This window comes from Phyllostomus discolor, chromosome 3 (genome assembly GCF_004126475.2).
Source record: "Phyllostomus discolor isolate MPI-MPIP mPhyDis1 chromosome 3, mPhyDis1.pri.v3, whole genome shotgun sequence".
Taxonomy (NCBI): Eukaryota; Metazoa; Chordata; class Mammalia; order Chiroptera; family Phyllostomidae; genus Phyllostomus; species Phyllostomus discolor.
The window spans coordinates 92,775,660-92,794,125 of record NC_040905.2 but is presented as its reverse complement, the minus strand read 5'-3'; the positions used below and the strand labels follow the sequence as shown (position 1 = coordinate 92,794,125).

At 42.8% G+C, this 18,466-nt stretch overlaps 1 protein-coding gene across 1 annotated transcript; it reads left to right on the top strand.

Moving 5' to 3' along the window:
- The first annotated feature begins 2,157 nt into the window (after positions 1-2,157).
- On the top strand, positions 2,158-15,928 carry BCL7B (BAF chromatin remodeling complex subunit BCL7B). Its single transcript, XM_028515572.2, has 6 exons — positions 2,158-2,391; positions 4,976-5,051; positions 11,025-11,121; positions 13,774-13,944; positions 14,530-14,609; positions 14,879-15,928. The coding sequence occupies exons 1-6, from the start codon at positions 2,300-2,302 to the stop codon at positions 14,969-14,971; spliced, it is 609 nt and encodes a 202-aa protein (XP_028371373.1). The 5' UTR covers positions 2,158-2,299; the 3' UTR covers positions 14,972-15,928.
- The last annotated feature ends 2,538 nt before the right edge of the window (positions 15,929-18,466 follow it).

Here is an 18,466-nt window from a genome sequence, read left to right as displayed (position 1 = left end):
AATGCAAGTTGCTCAAGGCAGAGGTCTGGCCTGGGTCGTCTCAGCACCTAGCATAAGGCTTTCACCTAGAAAATATCAAGGTGCAATTTTTTAAAAATAAAAGTATGTCAAAAGATGGCATTTGTGTGGCCTGCAGGGCATATAGTTGTTAGGTATCCATTTTGGTTGCTATCTTAGGCAGAGCACTGCAGTGAAGATAAGGTGAGGAATGTAGGGCCAAGTGGACAAATGTGGGCAGAAAACAGGTGGATCACTAGGTCTTTGGAGCCAGGGATTACCAAGGAAGGTGACTGACTGGCAGGAGGAGAGAGGGGTGAAGGATGCTAGTGCAGCCAGGACAAACAGTGGACTGTGTAGCAGAGATAAGCTATAGGAAAGAAACCTCAGCCAGGAAGCTGGCTGGGATGTGGAAATGAGAGAGGTTAGACAACTGCCAGGAGTTGTGTGCCTAGACCAGGGGGACATATTAACAGAACTGGAGAGGTCTAGAGAGTTGGCCTCTCTCACAACACTTACCACATTATGCCTTGTGTCTTATTTTCTGGTTGCTTTTTCCTTATTCTCAAGGGTAGAGAGTGTTTCCTACTCATCTGTGGGTCACCCAGCTTCCACTGCTGTATGGCATACAGCAGATGCTTGGGCAGTGATTGTGTTATTTTGGATCAGTTGGGCTTGAGAAACAGGTGTGCCTGCCACCTTTTATCCCATTATTTCTAGAATCATTCCTTGCCTTCATATGCTGGTTCCACAAGTCCACTCCTCAGTCAGGCAGACGCTATTCCTGAGCCTCTCACTAGCAAGACAACATATGCTTATCAAGCCATGCTACTGGTCAGTCACGAAAGGCTGAACAGTCATAGACAGAGGCTGTGTCAAGTTCAGGGTTTGCTAGGTATTTCTCTGTGACACACAGGAGGGAAGTTTCTCTAGAGGTGACAAAAGTAGTCACTACCAACCAATGTAAACTGTCACCTGCTGTCTCCTGAAATAGCTGATGTAGGACCATCCCCTGCATACTTCTGCAGGCATCAATAAATGCCTGTCTGGTGAGGGATGCACTGAATATTCAGCATTCACCCAAAAATTTATTGAGCATCTACACTGTGTGTAGACACAGTTATGCCTTGAAGCAATTGCATCTACACTATTTTCAGAAGTCAACTTCAAGGTCATTTTCCCCCCAGAAGCCTCCTGACACCTCTCAATTAGATTAGGGTTGTCCTAGTACCTTGTACTTTCCTTAGCCTATCATTTATAAAATGGCATTTTTAAAAAAGATTTTATTTATTTATTTTTAGAGAGGGAAGGGAGGGAGGGGGAGAGAGAGAGAGAGAGAGAGAGAGACATCAATGTGCAGTTGCTGGGGGTTATGGCCTGCAACCCAGGAATGTACCCTGGCTGGGAATCAAACCTGGGACACTTTGGTTCCCAGTCCGTGCTCAATCCACTGAGCTACACCAGCCAGGGCTTATAAAATGGCATTTTAATGCCTATTTTCTGGTCTGTGGGTCTTACTAAGATGTAAATTCCGTGAAAGCAAAATCCCAGATTTTGTCCACAGCACTTAGCAGAGCATTGTACAATACAGGCAACATTTAATTAACAATTGCTTAATTAAATAAGACAGTGAGGTAGAGTGCTAAGTATGAACAAAGTGGAACCCCAGGATATCAGGTGAATGCTTCTCAGTTCAACTGGATATTGGGAGAGTACCAAAAGTGGTCAGTTCCTCTGGTGAGGAACATGTGTGCACGAGGTTGGAAGGCCTACTGAAGAAAGGTGTGAAATTCTCTGTGGTTGGAGCACAGCGGTTTATCTGGGGAACTAGGACGCCAGACAGGAGGGGCAGCAGGGCAGGATGATGCAGAATCCAGGTCTCCTTAAGGTCAAGTCCATAACAGACAGGTAAGGGCAGCAAACCTGGGCTGAGAATGAAGGTGCCCACTTTCAAAACCTCTGGGAGAGTATCAGCGATTCCACTGGCAGCGCCTCGCGCCTCGCCTTGCCCACAGCACATGCCGCTGCTACCTGGTCCCGACTTGCTTGAGGCCTAAGGGAACTCCCTCCCAAGGCACCCAGGGGACCCAGTCACCAGAGGCGGGGCGCAGGGGCGCGCAGGCGCGCTGAGGCCTCGAGCCCCAAGGGGCGGGCGGGTGCGCGCGCTTCCTCGCGCACGCGCGCAAGGAGGGGGTGACGGCCGCGGTGACGCTACTGCGGCGGGAGGGTGGTGGCGCGTGAGGGGCGCGATTCCCCGCGTCTTGGGAGCAATACCCCAGCTCCCATCGCTCCCACCGCCGCCATGTCGGGCAGGTCAGTCCGGGCCGAGACCCGCAGCCGAGCCAAGGACGACATCAAGAAGGTGATGGCGGCCATCGAGAAAGTGCGGAAATGGTGAGGGGCCTGGGCTGAGGGTGCTGGCAGGGGCCACCGGCCCAGGCCCAGAGGAGCGCCAGACCGACGGATGGGATGGGAACCTACCGGCTGGCGCTTGGGGGAGGGGGTAGCAGGAGAAGGCGGGAGGAGAATGCAGCTCGGCTGGCGTGAGGTCAGAGGGCGCGCCAGCCACGACCAATCAGCGGCTCGACCGGCTCTGGCCCCGCCCACCTGTCAGTAGGCGGTGCGTCACCCGGGAGCGCCGGTATCCGGTTCTGCTGGTCTGCTTGGCTTTGCTCCTTGCACTGGTATGGGTGCGGATGCATCTCCGCGTCAGCCTACTTCTGGAACCTTTTGCGTTGTGAACTGACCCATATAGTAATTAACTATCTGAGTATCCTGTCCGCCAGACTGAGTGCTGTACGTATTAACTCATCTACGTTTGGTGAGAGGTACTCGGTACCTACCTGCCACGGGAGCACACTTGGTATGAAAATCAAAACTCTCTGTCCCCTAACACCAGCCCGCTGTGAACTGGGCAGTAAGTAAGGCGTTTCCTCTTACTGCCTTGGGAGCTGTTGGTAAAGGAGTTTGGGAATGGCTCATGTAACGTTCATTGCAGGCGCTGATTTATAGCCTATTTTGTATCAGGAGCTCTGATGTATATTAACATTAAGGTTTCACAGTCAACTACTTAAGATAATTTCTTGAGTGCTTTTCTGTAGCTGATGACTGTGAATAATATTAAGCTCGAGTAAGTGTTAACGCCCTCCAGGAAGCCTTCCCAAAGCTCTCTTGTCTTCCACCCTCCATCCCCTTTAGGGGCTTCAGTTAGTTACCTTGAACTTTATGTACGTGTTCTTCCATTTTTGCACAAGATCAAGTTCTTTATTCCATTATATCCATAGACTTCATGTATAGTTGGGACCCATTATAAACAGTTAAATAATCATGATTTTTCCTCCTCCAAACGTAATACTCCCTTTTGTTGTTGTTGTTGTTGTTGTTGTTGTCGTTTTGTGTGTGGAACCTAAGAATTGGCACACCTTTTACTGTCTTTTGACATTCTCTGTCCCCTCCAGCAGCCTGGGCTAGATGACCACCGTCTCTCAAACCAGAACTCTGTACCAGCCTCCCTATAATCTCCCTGCCTCAGCCCTTGCTCATTCCTCAGCCCATTGTTCAGATTGCACTCAGAGTGATATCATTTTTCTCAAGTGCAAGTCTCATAGCACTCCCTTGCTAAGAAAATAATGCTTCGGTGACCTTTTCTTGCTCTTAAAACCAAACCTGGTCCTTCCTGCCTCACCTGCCTGGCTCACACTGCTCTGGGCACTGGCCATCTTTCAGTTGGAGTCACACCACTATTCCAGCTGCCTGGCACCCTTCCTCACCCTCACATCCCTCTTGCCTAGTTAACTCTTAGCTCAGCTCAAAAGTTGGTTCCACAAGGACACCTTTCAAGATCCCCAGTCTAGATCAGGTCCCCTTCATAAAACTTTCCATAATTGTAGGTTGGACCATAAGACACTTCCTATATTTGATTTTTAAGCTACAAAAATGGCAATTTGATGTGATTAAACTAAATGATTAAGTAACTAATAGTGAAATGAGTTGTTTGCTGTCTGTTTCCAACTGAAGTACAGGCTCTAGGCTCAAAAGTTACTTCCTCTAAAGTAAAACCGTAAATCAGCCCTTCCATGGCTTGGTCTTCACCTCTTCCAGAAGACAGTGTAAGGCTTGGTTCTGTTAGCTGGAAGCATCCTGGCCTCTGATTATTTTTCAGTGGAGTTGTGTTTCAACCCAGAGTTCCACAGGAGTCATAGGAGTTCTCTCATCTATGGGATACCCTAGTCTTAACTCTGTCTTTTTGTTTTAATTTTACTTATTTATTTATTTTAGAGAGAGGGGAAGGGAGGGAGAAGGAGAGGGAGAGAAGCATTGATAGGTGAGAGAAATGATGTATGAGAGAAACATTGATCGGTTGCCTCTTGCTTGCCCCCAGTTGGGGACCTAGCTTGCAACTCAGGAATGTGCCCTGACTAGGAATCGAACCAGTGACCTTTCCTATTGCAGGCCAGTCCTCAATCCACTAAGCCACACCAGCCAGTGCTTACTCTGTCTTTCAGCCTTGTCTTCCTTGCCACCTTCAGTGATTTCCTTATTCCTTCCAATGAGCTCCCCTGGTAGGGACGCTATCTTATACATCTTTTATATCCTATCCTGCAGGGCCTTGTATAATAGGGCTGTATAAGTATCTGTGAAATTGAGTGAATTTTTGGAAAATAGATAGATGCTAGGTAGATACGTGAGTTTGGAAATGTGCTGGCACTCTATATTGGTATGGTCTGTTCGGAGAAAAGCAGCTCAGGTACGTTGTGTGTGAGGAAAGGTAACAGGTAGAGAGTTCAGATCCAAAGGAATTTGACAAGTTTTTCTGAAAGGATGACTTTGCATTGTAAGTTACGGTGTAATCAGATGGATAGGAAGTTTGGAAGGCATTTAAGATTGAAGGAATGATCTGAGAAGTAGGGCGGCACAAGTTATGAACAGAAAATCTATTTTATTGTTTTATCAGTCCTAAGAAGTGTTTTTCTTTTAGGGAGAAAAAGTGGGTGACTGTGGGTGACACATCCCTTAGGATATTTAAGTGGGTTCCTGTGACAGACAGCAAGGAGGTAAGTGTGGAAGAAAATCCCAACAAAAAAAGGTACTGTTTTCTTTCTTTGATTGACTTTTAATGATCAAGGAATTTATTTCCCCAGACTTGAGTGTAAAATATATAAAGGCACTACCCCCTGTCACTGGCCCACATAAAGCTTCCCTTTATTCCTGTTCCTTAACCTACTCCTCTTTCCCAGGGCTTGGTGCACCGCAGCTCAGGCCTGCTCCCTGTGAGTGTCAGTGCAGCTTTTTTGGAACTCAGCTGTGTGCATTGGTTTCCTTATTGCATGACTACTTTTGACTTACAATGGTAAAGTTGAGTAGTTGTCATAAGACCTAATGGCCCACAGAGTCTAAAATATTTATTATCTGGCTCTTTAAGAAAAAGTTTGCTGACTCCTGCTTTTATCCAGTTAGCTACTCACTGTAATGTACTTTTATGTGTTTGATATGTGTGTATGCCATTCTCATTTCCTTTCCATGGGTTTCTTTGGACACCTGTGTATTCTTGCAAAATACATAGCGTTATTTCATATTGGCATTTAAAAATTTTTATATCTAAATGTAGCAGTGTGCTATAAACCTCTATTCTGTTTTGTTCAACCTTGTTCTTGAGAACTCTCTGTGTTTCAATAATTGTAAATAGAATTTCTGCCTTTGACTCTTGCATAGTATTCTCTTACATACAGTGACCACATTTATCTATCTACACATTCCCTGGGTAATAAAACACCCAGAATATCTCCAGCCTCTTTTTCCCTGATTGTTTTTGAAAAATATAAAATATAAAACAGACATAAAAGTATATAAAGCATAAATGTACCATATAATGAATAAATGTAAAGCTGATACCCTTGTCAAAACAACCCAGGTCAAAAAATAGAACAATGCCAACTCTCCCTGGGGCCTCTGTGTGACTTTTCCCAGCATCCCCTCCCTCCCCTCTAGAGGAAATGTGGCTCCTACTTTTCTTTTTCTTACCACTTTTCTAGTCATTTGCAAGCATTTTAAATTTTATATAAACAGTATCATGAACTGTCTTTGTGTGTGTGTGTCTCGCTTTTTTAAAAGCTCAGCATTATATTTATAAAATTCATCCATGTTGTCTTTGGAGCTGTTTGCTCTTTTTTATTGCTACGTGGAATTTCATTATAGAACTATACCATAATTTATCTTTCTGACTCTTCTGTGCGTGGATGTTTGGAGTGTCCCCAGTTTGAGACACTAAGAACAATGCACCTGTGAACACTCTAATTCAGTACTTGAGGCAACTACACTCCTGGGAGTAGACTTGCCGAATCCTGGATCAGTGGGGGTTTTTTGTTTGTTTGTTTGTTTGTTTGTTTTTTACTTAAACTAGCTAATGCTAAACTATTCCCCAAAGTGAGTGATTGTATCAGTTTACAGGGTTGGGCAAAATTAGGTTTAAGTATCCACTTTTGTCAGTCATTGGTTAAATTACCAGCCATCATTACCTAAAAGATAAATCATAAGTAAGGATATGAAATGCTAATAATAATAAGACAAATAATACAATAATTAATAAATAAATAATAATACAAGAATAAACTCTTCCCTGGCTGGTGTGGCTCAGTGGATTGAGTGCCAGCCTGCGAATCAAAGGGTTACTGGTTCCATTCCCAGTTAGGGCACATGCCCCGGGTTGCAGGCCGGGTCCCCAATAGGGGGCGCACAAGAAGCAACCACACATTGAGGTTTCTCTCTTTCTCTTTCTTCCTTCTTTCCTCTCGCTTAAAGAAAATAAATAAAATTTTTAAAAAATACATTGGTTTAAAAATAAAAAACAAACAAACCTAAAACTCCATACCCATTCAACAATTCCCCATTCTTGTACTACATTTTTGACCTTGTATTCCAAGGTCAGGCTTTAGCCATCATTCATTCAGCACATTCAAGTTCCAAGCAGCAGGAGGAATGGAAGGATGGCAAATGGTATTTTCAGGAATTTAAGGAGTTTCCTAGAAATTGCCTTAGGACAAATATATACACTTACTTTGTGTGTTTATAATAGCTTGTGGCACATCTAGTGGCCAAGTAGGCCAGGAAGATGTGACCACCTAAAAATCCTGTTAACATGGGCAAGGATTTTTGCTATACAATTGCTTTCTTTTCTCTCTTCACCTCATGATGACAAGATAAATTTTCTTCTGCTGATTTGAAAGTCCTATTCTCTTTTTACTATTGGCTACCTCTAAGAATTAATATCTGTCCCTATAAAGCTTATCAAAATCTGTATTTTTCCCTCTGAACCTGCAATACCTACATCTCCTCTGGTTTCTACTCCCGTACCACTTCCTTTCCTACCTTGTGCTTAGTTTTTACTGGAATTTTAGGTTAGATATTTCAGTTTTTTACAGATATTTCTTGTTTTACTCATTGCTTCATTAGATAAAGTAAACATTACTAATTATTTACTAACCCTTTGCCACCTATTATTGTTTTCTCCTATATTCATTTCTCTTTTTGCTGAAATCTATCCTTTAAGAGTTTTTTCAAAGAGGGCTTTTGTAGAGTAAACTTTCTGAAAATATCTTTTTATTCCTAAAAAATCTTTGTTTTATTTTCATGTTTAATTGATTATTTTACCTGTATGTGAAATTCTACATTCAAAATTATTTTCTTTCAGCATTTTAAAATTATTACTCAATTGGGCTCCTGGTGTTGCTGTTGAGAAGTCCGATGTCAGTCTAATTCTTTTTTTTTCTATATAAACTGGTAGTTTTATCTATTGTAGTTTTTTTCCATTGGCATTTAGTCCCCTTGAAATAATTATTGATTCTTTGTAGGTGATCCTCTTGTATTCCTGGAAATTTTTTGAAATTTTTCTCTGTCTTTGATCTCCTAGGACTTCTATAAGAATACCCTATAATGTTCATATCTAGCTTCTTTATTTCTGAACTTTTCTCTCATTTATTTCATCTCCTAATTCTTTCCTAATTTCCTGTTCTGATTTCTCAAGCCAGTTTTTGCTCATTAATCCTTTCTTCACCTGTATCTATTTCTGCTACCAAACTCATTTACTTTTTATTTTGAACAATTATTTATACCAGTTTTTTCAATTGGTTCTTTTTTGAAACAGCTTTCCAGTACATTCCTTATCTTTGTGAGCAGACTTGCTGTGTTTTACTTAAATTTTTCTGTCCCATTACCATTCTGGTATAGCTTGTTCTATTCATTGTCTTTCATGGTGCTTGTTTTCGCTCAGTGTCTGGCTAGTTCTTTCTGTGCACTTACCTGTTATTCCTTTGGGACTCTAAGCTGTCTTGGCTAGTATGTCTAACTGAGGGGAGTATATAAGCTTAAGCTCTGGTTCTCCCTCCTTTAAATGAATTTAAGGGATGGGGTTAGCCTCAAGATTCAGTCTTTCTCTTTCCCCTCTGCTGTCTTTCCCTGCTTCCCGGGGAACTCCCTAGTACCAGTCTTCCATGTGCTACCTTTATATAGGAACAACCATCCTTCCTGTCATTGCCAAACCCAAAGAGCTGGAGGGTGAAAGCTGGGAGGGCTCTGGAGCCACCCTTTATTCTTTACCCAACCAGGGTTGGATGATACCCTGACTCCAGTGATACCATTATTGCTAGAAACAACCTCCTCACCCCACTCCATTTCTCCCATGTAAGTCCCTGGCTCTTTTCTATTCAAATTCTCTCTGCTCAGGACTCAGCTCCCTTTGTCTCACCTGAGGGCTTCTCAGAGTGTTTGTGTTGCTTTCTGAGCTGGACCCCGAGGTCCATCAGTTTATCTTATCCTCTAGTGATCCATGGTAGTATGGCATCTTCTAAAGTGCCAGCATAGACCTGTTAGATTAGGAAAAATGGAAAACGACCATCAGATTGGTAAAGAAAAAATTTTGAAGGCCCTGGCTGGTGTGGCTCAGTGGATTGAGTACCAGCCTGTGAATCAAAGGATGGCCCTGTTCAATTCCCAGTCAGGGCACATGCCTGGGTTGTGGTGGAGTGGGGGGGACGGGGGAGAGGTAACCACACACAGATGTTTTTCTCCTCCTCTTTCTCCCTCACTTCCCCTCTCTCTAAAAATAAATTAAAAAATCTTTTTAAAAACTTGTGAAGGATACAAGGGAGTGGAATACTCACTGCTGATGGGAGAGTAAATTGGCATCAACTTGATCTGGCACCAGGTCAAGTTGATCATAAAGCTTCCAGTGATAGATGGGTTAACCAGGTGGTGGGAGAGATCATAACATATATGTATATCAGGTTAACACAATGTACACTTTAAATATCTTACTGTTTTATTTGTCATGTATAACTAACTTAGTAAAACTAAGGGGTTAAAAAACTTTCAAAATATGTACCCCTTAGGTCTAGACGTTTTTTCTCTAGCAATTTATCCTCAGGAGATAATTGTGTGTGTACGAGATACATCTACAATGTTCAGCATTACATTATTGTTCACAGTGTTTAAAATTGCAGGCAAAATGAATTCTTATTGTAGAATTCATTAAATTATTGTGCATCTATATCTTGTAAAGCTTTGTAACCATTATAAAAAAGATTACTCAATGGCATAGGAAAATGTTCTTAATGCAGTGAATGAAGACAGGAAAGCAAGTTATAATACTATGACCCATTTTCATACAAATATATGTATAGGTTGATTGTGATATTCATTTCTTTTTCTGTATTTCCAGAATTTCCTATAGTGAAATATGTATTCTACATGAACACAGAATCATTAAAATAAAGACAAACGAGAGAGCAGCAAAAAATAACAAGAAAGCCAAATGTTGGCATGGGTGCTTATGAAACTAGTACACCAAATACCTGTATTGCCACCATCCTTTCAGAGAATGGTGGGGTACAGTGTATTTCAAGGAAAATAATATGTTTATGCTTTCTGATCTAGGAGGAATATGTTTTTGTGAATTTTATCTGAATAAAATAATCCAGGAAAAAGTGAAAGTTGAGCATTGTGACTTTATTCCTAATAATAATAAACAAACACAATCCTAAATAAGCTAAAGCTAAATGTTCATTAGTTGAGAAGTTATTAAGTGAATTATGGTATAGAGAATATTATGCATTTATTAAAAACTATGTTTATGTAGATTATTTAGTAAAGTGGTAAAGTGTCATTACATTAAAATTATGTTTGCATAGGAAAAATGAAGGCAAGGACATACATAAATATGTATAGTTGACTTATTGCAGAGATAGAATTGAGAGTTATAAACAAAAATTACATTGTGTTATGAGTACAGTGCACATAGAATAAAGAGACATGTATAAACAGTATGAATTAGTGAATTTGAAATTACCCCTAAACTTTTGGTTGTTGGGACACTCTCATTTGCAAATTTCTTTTCCTGTGGGCTTGTTTGTTGCAAATTAGCCCTTCCTACTATGGTTCTCCATCATGTGTAACCCACATCCTGCTTTAATGAAATCGTGTTATAGACAAAGATTGAAGTAGGCTGATCATTTTGAATGGATGAACCGGTTTCATTGGTCAGGAATAGAACTAGCAGGAGCCCTTTTGTCCTATTACTTCTTGCATTACATGTAAAGTGACTCTTTCCTTTTCCAGTCAGAAGTCCATTCTTCTTTCACTTAGTTTTCCTGCTGTGCTGCTAAAATAGGAATCTTTTTCAAATGAGTATTTTGTGTTTCTCGCCTATCCAATAAGGAAGGGTTGGTTAGAGCATTCTGATCAGGGCAGAAAGCAGAAGAGTACCATGGGGAGATCTAGGGAAGCATGTGTATCTGTCTCTCACTTTTCATTCATGATATTAGCGCTGAGAAGGTTTGTTTTATAGATAGAGGCACCGAGGCTTATGGCACCTTGTCCAGGATTCTGTTATGCCTTGGGCCCTGTAGTCTCAAAACCACTGTCATTTTCCCTGTTCAGTCCTAATCCAGACCTCTGTGGTGTCTCAACAAGCACCAGTCTCTCTCTCTGAGTCTCCTGGTTGGCTCTGTCATATTCCTCTTTTTTTCCTTTTCTAGAAAGAAAAGTCAAAAGCGAACGGTTCAGCAGCCCGGGAACCTAATGGCTTTCCCTCTGATGCCTCAGCCAATTCCTCTCTCCTTCTTGAATTCCAGGGTGAGTTGCATCCATATGTCTTCCTTGCAGGAAAATGAAAACTTAGATGAAACCATTAATAATAAGAATGGTTCTATGTATCATTTCAGTGCCTACTGTTTTGCTGGAATCTTGCTAGGCACTACAATAAATCTTTTCATTTATACCTTACAATAACCCTGGAAGATAGATGATAGTATTCTCATTTTCCATTTTAAGAAAACAGGCTCAGAGAGGCGAAGTTATGTATATAAAGTCACATAACTCATAAGCGACAAAGTTCACATTAGCTTCTGGTTTTCTGGATCGGAAGCTCTTTTCTTTAGACTGTATACTTTATACTATTGCCTGAGAGTAGGCCACCTGAAACCAGGGCATTGGCCTGTCCCCTGCTGCACAGGTTCTGCCCCCTAAATCAGTCTTCAGTAAACATCCTGACTGTCAACACTGCATTCATAATGGTGACTCTCACACCTACATGGCAGTTACTGTTTGTGAAGCACTTGCACTTCAGTTTCTCATTTTTATCCTTACACCAGCCTGTGATATAAACCAGGCAGTTACCATCTCTAGTTAAGGAAACTGATATTCTGAGAAGTGTTTGCCTAAGTTCAAAAGTGATAAAGCTTTATTCTTTTTTTTGTATTTGTTTTTCTTTCCTTTTTTCAAAAGAGCTTTATTCTTTTCATAATAAAATGCAACTTTCAGCCCCGACTGGTGTGGCTCAGTGGGTTAGGCATTGTCCCCCAAACTGAAAGTTTGCCAGTTCAACTCCAGATCAGGGCACGTGCCTGGATTTTGGACCAGGTCCCTGGTTGGGGGCGTGCAAGAGGCAACTGATTGATGTTTCTCTTATACATTGATGTATCTTTCCCTCTCTTCTTCTCTTCCCCTCTCTAAAAACAAATAAATAAAATCTTTAAAAAATAAAATAAAACTTTCATTTTAGCATAGAAGATAGTCTTCATAGGAGTAAAGACTAGAAAGGGCTTATGATTTTTTCCTCAAAACTAGTCTAGGAGCAGGCAGGTATGCCCTCCTTGCCTTTCCCCCAGTCCTCTCCCGACCCCAGGGTCAGTGTGCTATAGGAAGGGGAATATAAGGGAAAGGTTCTCTAGCTACATGTGGGGAGCACAAGGTTCCATTTTCTCAGTCCAGTCACCATCTCATCCTTTTCATTCAGTGAACATTTAATGACCTATCATCTGCCAAGTACCATGCACAAGAGATTCAAGGAACAGTAAGCCAAAGAGCCTATCTGCGCAGAGTATAATGGAAGGAAACTGGTATATAAAATAATAAATGCAGGTGTGCACGGCATACAACAGGAGCATAAAAGAGAGGGTGGTCGTTTTTACCCAAGGGAACCTGGGGTACAGACCTCTGTGGAGGACATGATGCTTGAGCTCAGTGTTGGCTTGTATAGGGGCTTTCCAGGAAGACTAGAAGAGCAAGTTGTAAGAGGCACCTGTGCATGAATCAACTCTTCACTTAGGATCAATCTTGGCTGGAGCCGAGGGGTGTGTATGGATGGCCTGACAATAGGCAGTGAGCCTGGAGATCGCAAAAAGAGTCTGTACATTTTAGTAGGGCCTTCTTGTGCCTCCCCGGAGAAGCACTGGGGTTTGAAATTTATCCTTTTGGCAGCAGGGAATCATTGAAGGGTTTAGAAAGATCATGCGAGCTAAGGTGTGAAGTACAGTGGGAATACATAGTATTGTAGGAAGGGCAGTAAGGTAGCTATTGCTGGAGACCAGGCCAGAGATAATGAGGCCTGAACCAGGGCTGCAGAAGACAAAAGAGTAAACACAACTGGTAGGACAGTAGGATGGATCATAACTGATGACTGGCTGCCGGAGGTAAGGGAGGAGAAGGAGTTGTTGACTCCTATGTTTCTGACTTAGGTGATGACTTTAGTCTTCAGACCGTTTCCCAGGTGGGACTCCCTTGGCCCTTGAAGCATCAGGTGGTGCCTGGGCCACTGAAGGGCCTGAGCTGAAATCTCCAGACACCACCCAGCTCCTCCTTCAGATAGCCTAGACCAGAAGGGGTGTCCAACCTTCTGGCCTCTTCTCTGCGCCACACTGGAAGAAGTATTGTCTTGGGTCACACATTAAATACATTACAACACATAATCACAAAAAAAATCTCCATATTTTATGTAAATTTACGATTTTCTTTTGGGCTGCATTCATAGCCATTCTGGGCTACATGCAGCCCGTGGACTGCAGGTTGGACACTCCTGGCAGAGGGCCAGACAAATTATATTATTTTCTACACTTCATGTTGTGAGAAAGGTTGAGAGGCGCAGCTATGTCCCTCTCTTCCACTGGACAGTAACAAAATACCAGGTCTTGAGCTATCAATGGTAGGTAATAATAACTGTGTCCTGACCTTCTTGAAATATACATGTTGCATTGATTTAAAGATTCTAACTGTAGAATATGTTGTGAAATAGAAAATGCTTAAATTAATCAACTTAGACTGTTGATAATTTGTGGTGCATAGAAGCCCCATGCACGTTGGCCTTCATTTCAGAGTGCACCAGCAGCAATGGTCGTCGTGCCTGGTGTGTCTGTGGCTGCCTGAGGAGACGCCAGGCCCTCACTCTGTACCAAGTTGGAGAACAAATTACCACTCTCAGCTGTTGCCCTTGGTGTCTTTGGTTTTCAGATGAAAACAGCAACCAGAGTTCTGTGTCTGATGTCTATCAACTCAAGGTGGACAGCAGCACTAACTCAAGCCCCAGCCCCCAGCAGAGCGAGTCCCTGAGCCCGGCACACACCTCTGACTTCCGCACCGATGATTCTCAGCCTCCTACTCTGGGCCAGGAGATCCTCGAGGGTGAGTCTCCGTTGACCCAGGACAAGCACCTTGGAGGGGCCTTGCCTCTTGCTCTGGCTGTTTCTCCTCTTTAAGCAAGTGGTTAGAAAAATCGCTGCGGAGTCTGGCAACCTCAGGCTATTTGTTAACAGTTTGGACACAGACTGAAGGAAGAAAACGAGTAAACCAAATGAAGGCCAAGTTCTATGTGAAGCACTTTTAATGTTTAATGCCTGGTACAATTCTCTCCCAGACCCTATGAAACAGAAGTTGTTATCTCCGTTTTACAGATGAGGAAGTGGAGTCTTAGAAAGTTTGAATTGCTTGTCCAAGATCACATAGCTAGTAACTGGTGGAACTGGTTGTCTCCAATTTCATTCCTTCTGACTTCAGAGTTTATGCTCTTTGCATTATCTCTTGGAAGTTTCTTCTTATAGTACATATTTTTTCTAAAATATGTCTGTCGATTTCTTCAGCCAGTGTTGCCTCTTCACCAAGGCACATCTACATAGCTCTTAGGAAAGCTCCCCTAGCTTAAGGCAGATTCTATAGGAGTCTTTCACCTCAGGAGGCCCTGCAGTTGTGCTGACCTTGCTGCTTTTTCAGAGCCCTCCCTGCCCGCCTCGGAAGTGGCTGATGAACCTCCCACCCTCACGAAGGAAGAACCAGTTCCACTGGAGACACAGGTAAGGAGGCACTTTGGGCTTCCCAGTTTCTAAGAGAAAAAGGAAGCACTTCATTGCTGTGAATTTCACCTACTTTGTTGAAATTGCCATAGTATGGTAGGGTGGGGAGGCAGCGAGGGAAATTGGTGTCGCCAGGTGATAAGGTCAGGGAAGATGTTTGGTTATCCATGAGAAGGTTGGCATTGGGCTTCTGCGTTGTAATTAGGGTGGATGGGGAGGTTCTGGTTCAGAGGGACGGCCCTGTAATTCCATGTTCTGGCTGCTCCTAGATTGCTGAGGAAGAGGACGACTCGAGTGCCCCACCCCTAAAACGCTTCTGTGTGGACCAACCTGCAGTGCCGCAGACAGCATCAGAAAGCTAGCACTGTCATGGCACCCTTCACCTCCTGGCCCCTTGCCTCTATTTATTGCATTCTGGTTCTGGCCGTGCTGTGTTGCTGGGATAAAGGCAAGCACTGGGGCCCAGAGCCTGCCCATAGGAGCCTTCTAGACTGGAAGGCTGACATAGGACTTGGGGTTTTAGCATCATCTTCCCATTCCTGGCACCTGTGTCTGCTTGCTCCTGAGGAGTGCTCATGTCCTTTCTGTACCCCAAGTAGGCTGGAGCATCAGCCATCCCAAGGTTCATCTGTCACCTCCAGATAGCAGTCTCTGCTCCAGAACCTCTGGACTGAGCTGCTGGCGCTTCTAGAAGAGGAGAGATGTGGAAGGCACCCTTTAGAGAAGAGTGTCAAGAGTTACTTGAATTTGAATAGCGACTGTTGATTCCTGAACTTGCCCATAGGGCAAGGCGCCCTGTAGGCGGCTATTGGAGAATGCCTGGGTAGGGACTTTGAAGGGAAAGGGCTTTTCTCCACAAAAGGGCAGAAAAGTCCATATAGATTTCTCGCTGCCCTGGCACTTCTGCCCATTCCTGAGGTTTTCCTGCCTCTCGTGGGCTGTCTAGCTGCTGACAGTTCTTTGTCCCCCACCATAACCATGCCCTTCCCCAAACACACATACACGTGCAGCTTTCTGTTTTCACCTGTACATTTCATTCCAGCGTTCTCTGCCTCCGGCCGCAGTCCCCAGCTCTCACGCCACAAACTGCCCCAGCAAGAATATGAAGTCTGACGACAGTACTCATCCCCCACAGTATCCCTGCAGCTCAGACTTTCTAGAAAGATTCCTTTTCTTTGAAATCTGCATGTTAAATTGAACTTTGTGATTTTATTTTTTGTTTCATAAAAGTTTAAGAAATGGAAATGGGCAACAGTGAGTGAAGACATATTTTAGCACTGAATAGATTATTTTTAAAAATTAAACTATTTGAAATATGTCCTGTTGGTATCTGAGTGCTTCATTCTTGAAGGCTGTGGGGGTAGGGGTGGGGCGTGGTGGTGGCTGAGTGCTTGTGAAGTCACTGTGTGCCGGGCTCTGCCCATTGTCTTACTCCTGCTGAGTGACTGATGAAAATGATTGGAGACGCCCTTTGAAGTTGTCCTGTAGTTCAAATGGTACATATGTTTGTTTGTGCACTGCATGCAACCAACTGGTGTGTGCGCCACAGCTCTAGGTCCTTAGGGGGCATTTACGAGTTCTATGTTTTGTTTTCTTTTGTTTACAGCAAAATACACATAACATAAAGTTTCACATTTTAACCATTTTAAACTGTAGTTCAGTGGTACTAAGTACATACACAGTACTGTGCAGTCATCACTCCTTTCTACCTCCCAACTTTTCACTACCTCAAACAGAAATCCCACAGGTATGGACCTATGAAGCAGTTGTTCCCTATTTGCCCCTTTGCCGAGGCCCTGGCAATTACTAATTTGTTTTCTGTCCATTAGTCCCTTTCTGCTCCTGGTTTCTCAGGAAAACAATAGAGCCATGGTTGAAAAGAATTCTACATTCTGTATGTTCAAGAATTTCATTTCAATATTTTCTAAAGTGATTCCTCTCATTTTCTTCTCTTTTTTAAAGAAATGTTTTATTTACTTATTTTTAGAGAGAGGGGAAGGGAGGGAGAGAAAGAGGGAGAGAAACATTAATGTGTGGTTGCCTCTTGCATGTCCCCTACAGGGACCTGGCCCATAACCCAGGCATGTGCCCTGACTGGGAATTGAACTGGTTACCTTTTGGTTTGTAGGCTGGCACTCAATCCACTGACTCACACCAGCTGGGGTCATTTATCTGAGGGGCTTCAGGTTTCTGGGATGAGACTAGAACCCAAGTTTTGCTGCCCTATTTTGTCATACCTACTTCGCTTTTAAAAAAATATTTATTTATTTATTTATTTATTTTTAGAGAGAGGGGGAGAGAAGGAAAGAGAAACATCAATGTGTGGGTGCCTCTAGTGCGCCCCCTACTGGAGACCTGGCCTGCAACCCAGGCATGTGCCCCTTACTGGGAATTGAACCAGCGACCCTTTGGTTTGCAGGCTGGTACTCAATCCACTGAGCCACAAGAGCCAGAAATGACTTCTATTTTAGCACAACTTAATTAATATTCTTTTTAAAAAAGGTTTTATTTATTTATTTTTAGAGAAGGAAGGGAGGGAGAAAGAGAGAGAGAAACATCAATGTGCGGCTGCTGGGGGTCATGGCATGCAACCCAGGCATGTACCTTGACTGGGAATCGAACCTGTGACACTTTGGTTCGCAGCCCGCACTCAATCCACTGAGCTACGCCAGCCAGGGCTTTAATTAATATTCTAAGAAATTCAGGCTAGGACTCTAATACCATCCTAGAATCTTGATGGGGGTAAGGGTTAGGAGGAGGAGTAAAAGAGAAGGGGAAAAGGCATGTTACAAACAAATAACTTATACATTTCCTCAAGGTAGTGGTAGGCCCAATACATAGGCACATTTGAATTACTAAGAAAAATCTATATAAACCCAGTCACTAAGTTCACTGAACATGAATGAGCACTAAAAATCAATAGAGCTTGATGGATTTTTACACAAGAGAACTTTGGAGTGTGGAAAAGGTAAGTGCATGGGAGCAAATTTACTCATTATCTTGGAAAATGGCATTTATTTGATTTACAAATATTTGTTGAAAGCTTGCCCTGGCTTCTCTGTAAAGTACAACTGGCAGACACGTGGTCTCCGCCTTTCTGAAGCTCATAGTCAGGTGAGGCAGAGAAGCTAGATAGGAGTTTGTGCTGTGGAGGTGGTGAGGGTAGAATACTTTTGGAGCTCAGAGAAGAACCTTGGAGGCTTTGAGATCAGAAAAGCTTTTCTGTTTTTATTTTTTAATAAGAGAAAGTTAATTGAGAAAGTCACAGAAGTAGAAGTGACCTTGTAGGTCTTGTCAGTTTGCCCCCTTATTGGTAATGAGTTTGATCAGTTAGCTAAGGTGATGTTTTCCAGACTTTTCCACCTTTAGGATGCTTTTATGTAAGTAATCCATAGGGAATGATAATTTTAGATGGTTCCACAACAGCCTTTCACCCACTGATTTTAGCACACATTGATGATCTATTTCTGAATCAATTACCTCATTGGAGCTTGCAAAATGGTAATTTTTGTAAATCATTCTTTTCACACTCACTGACAACATTCTGTAAAAGATTTCCCTTCTCTTTCACTTCTGTCTTTTCTCTCTGAGTTTCATTGTAGACTCATGGATTCCTTTTACTTATCTTTTTAAAATATTTTATTTATTTATTTTCAGAGAGAAGGAAAGGGAGGGAGAAAGAGGGAGAGAAACATCAATGTATGGCTGCCTCTTGCATGGCACCAACTGGAGAGCTGGCCAGCAACCCAGGCACGTGCCCTGACTGGGAATTGAACTGGCAACCCTTTGGTTTGCGGGCTGCCACTCAATCCACTGAGCCACACCAGTCAGGGCATGGATTCCTTTTATATTCAATG

Coding starts and splice junctions, on each gene's coding strand:
- BCL7B (XM_028515572.2), top strand. CDS start 2,300: ATGTCGGGCAGGTCAGTCCGGGCCGAGACCCGCAGCCGAGCCAAGGAC. Junction 5,052..11,024: donor CTGTGACAGACAGCAAGGAG/GTAAGTGTGGAA, acceptor TTCCTTTTCTAG/AAAGAAAAGTCAAAAGCGAA. Junction 13,945..14,529: donor GGGCCAGGAGATCCTCGAGG/GTGAGTCTCCGT, acceptor CTGCTTTTTCAG/AGCCCTCCCTGCCCGCCTCG.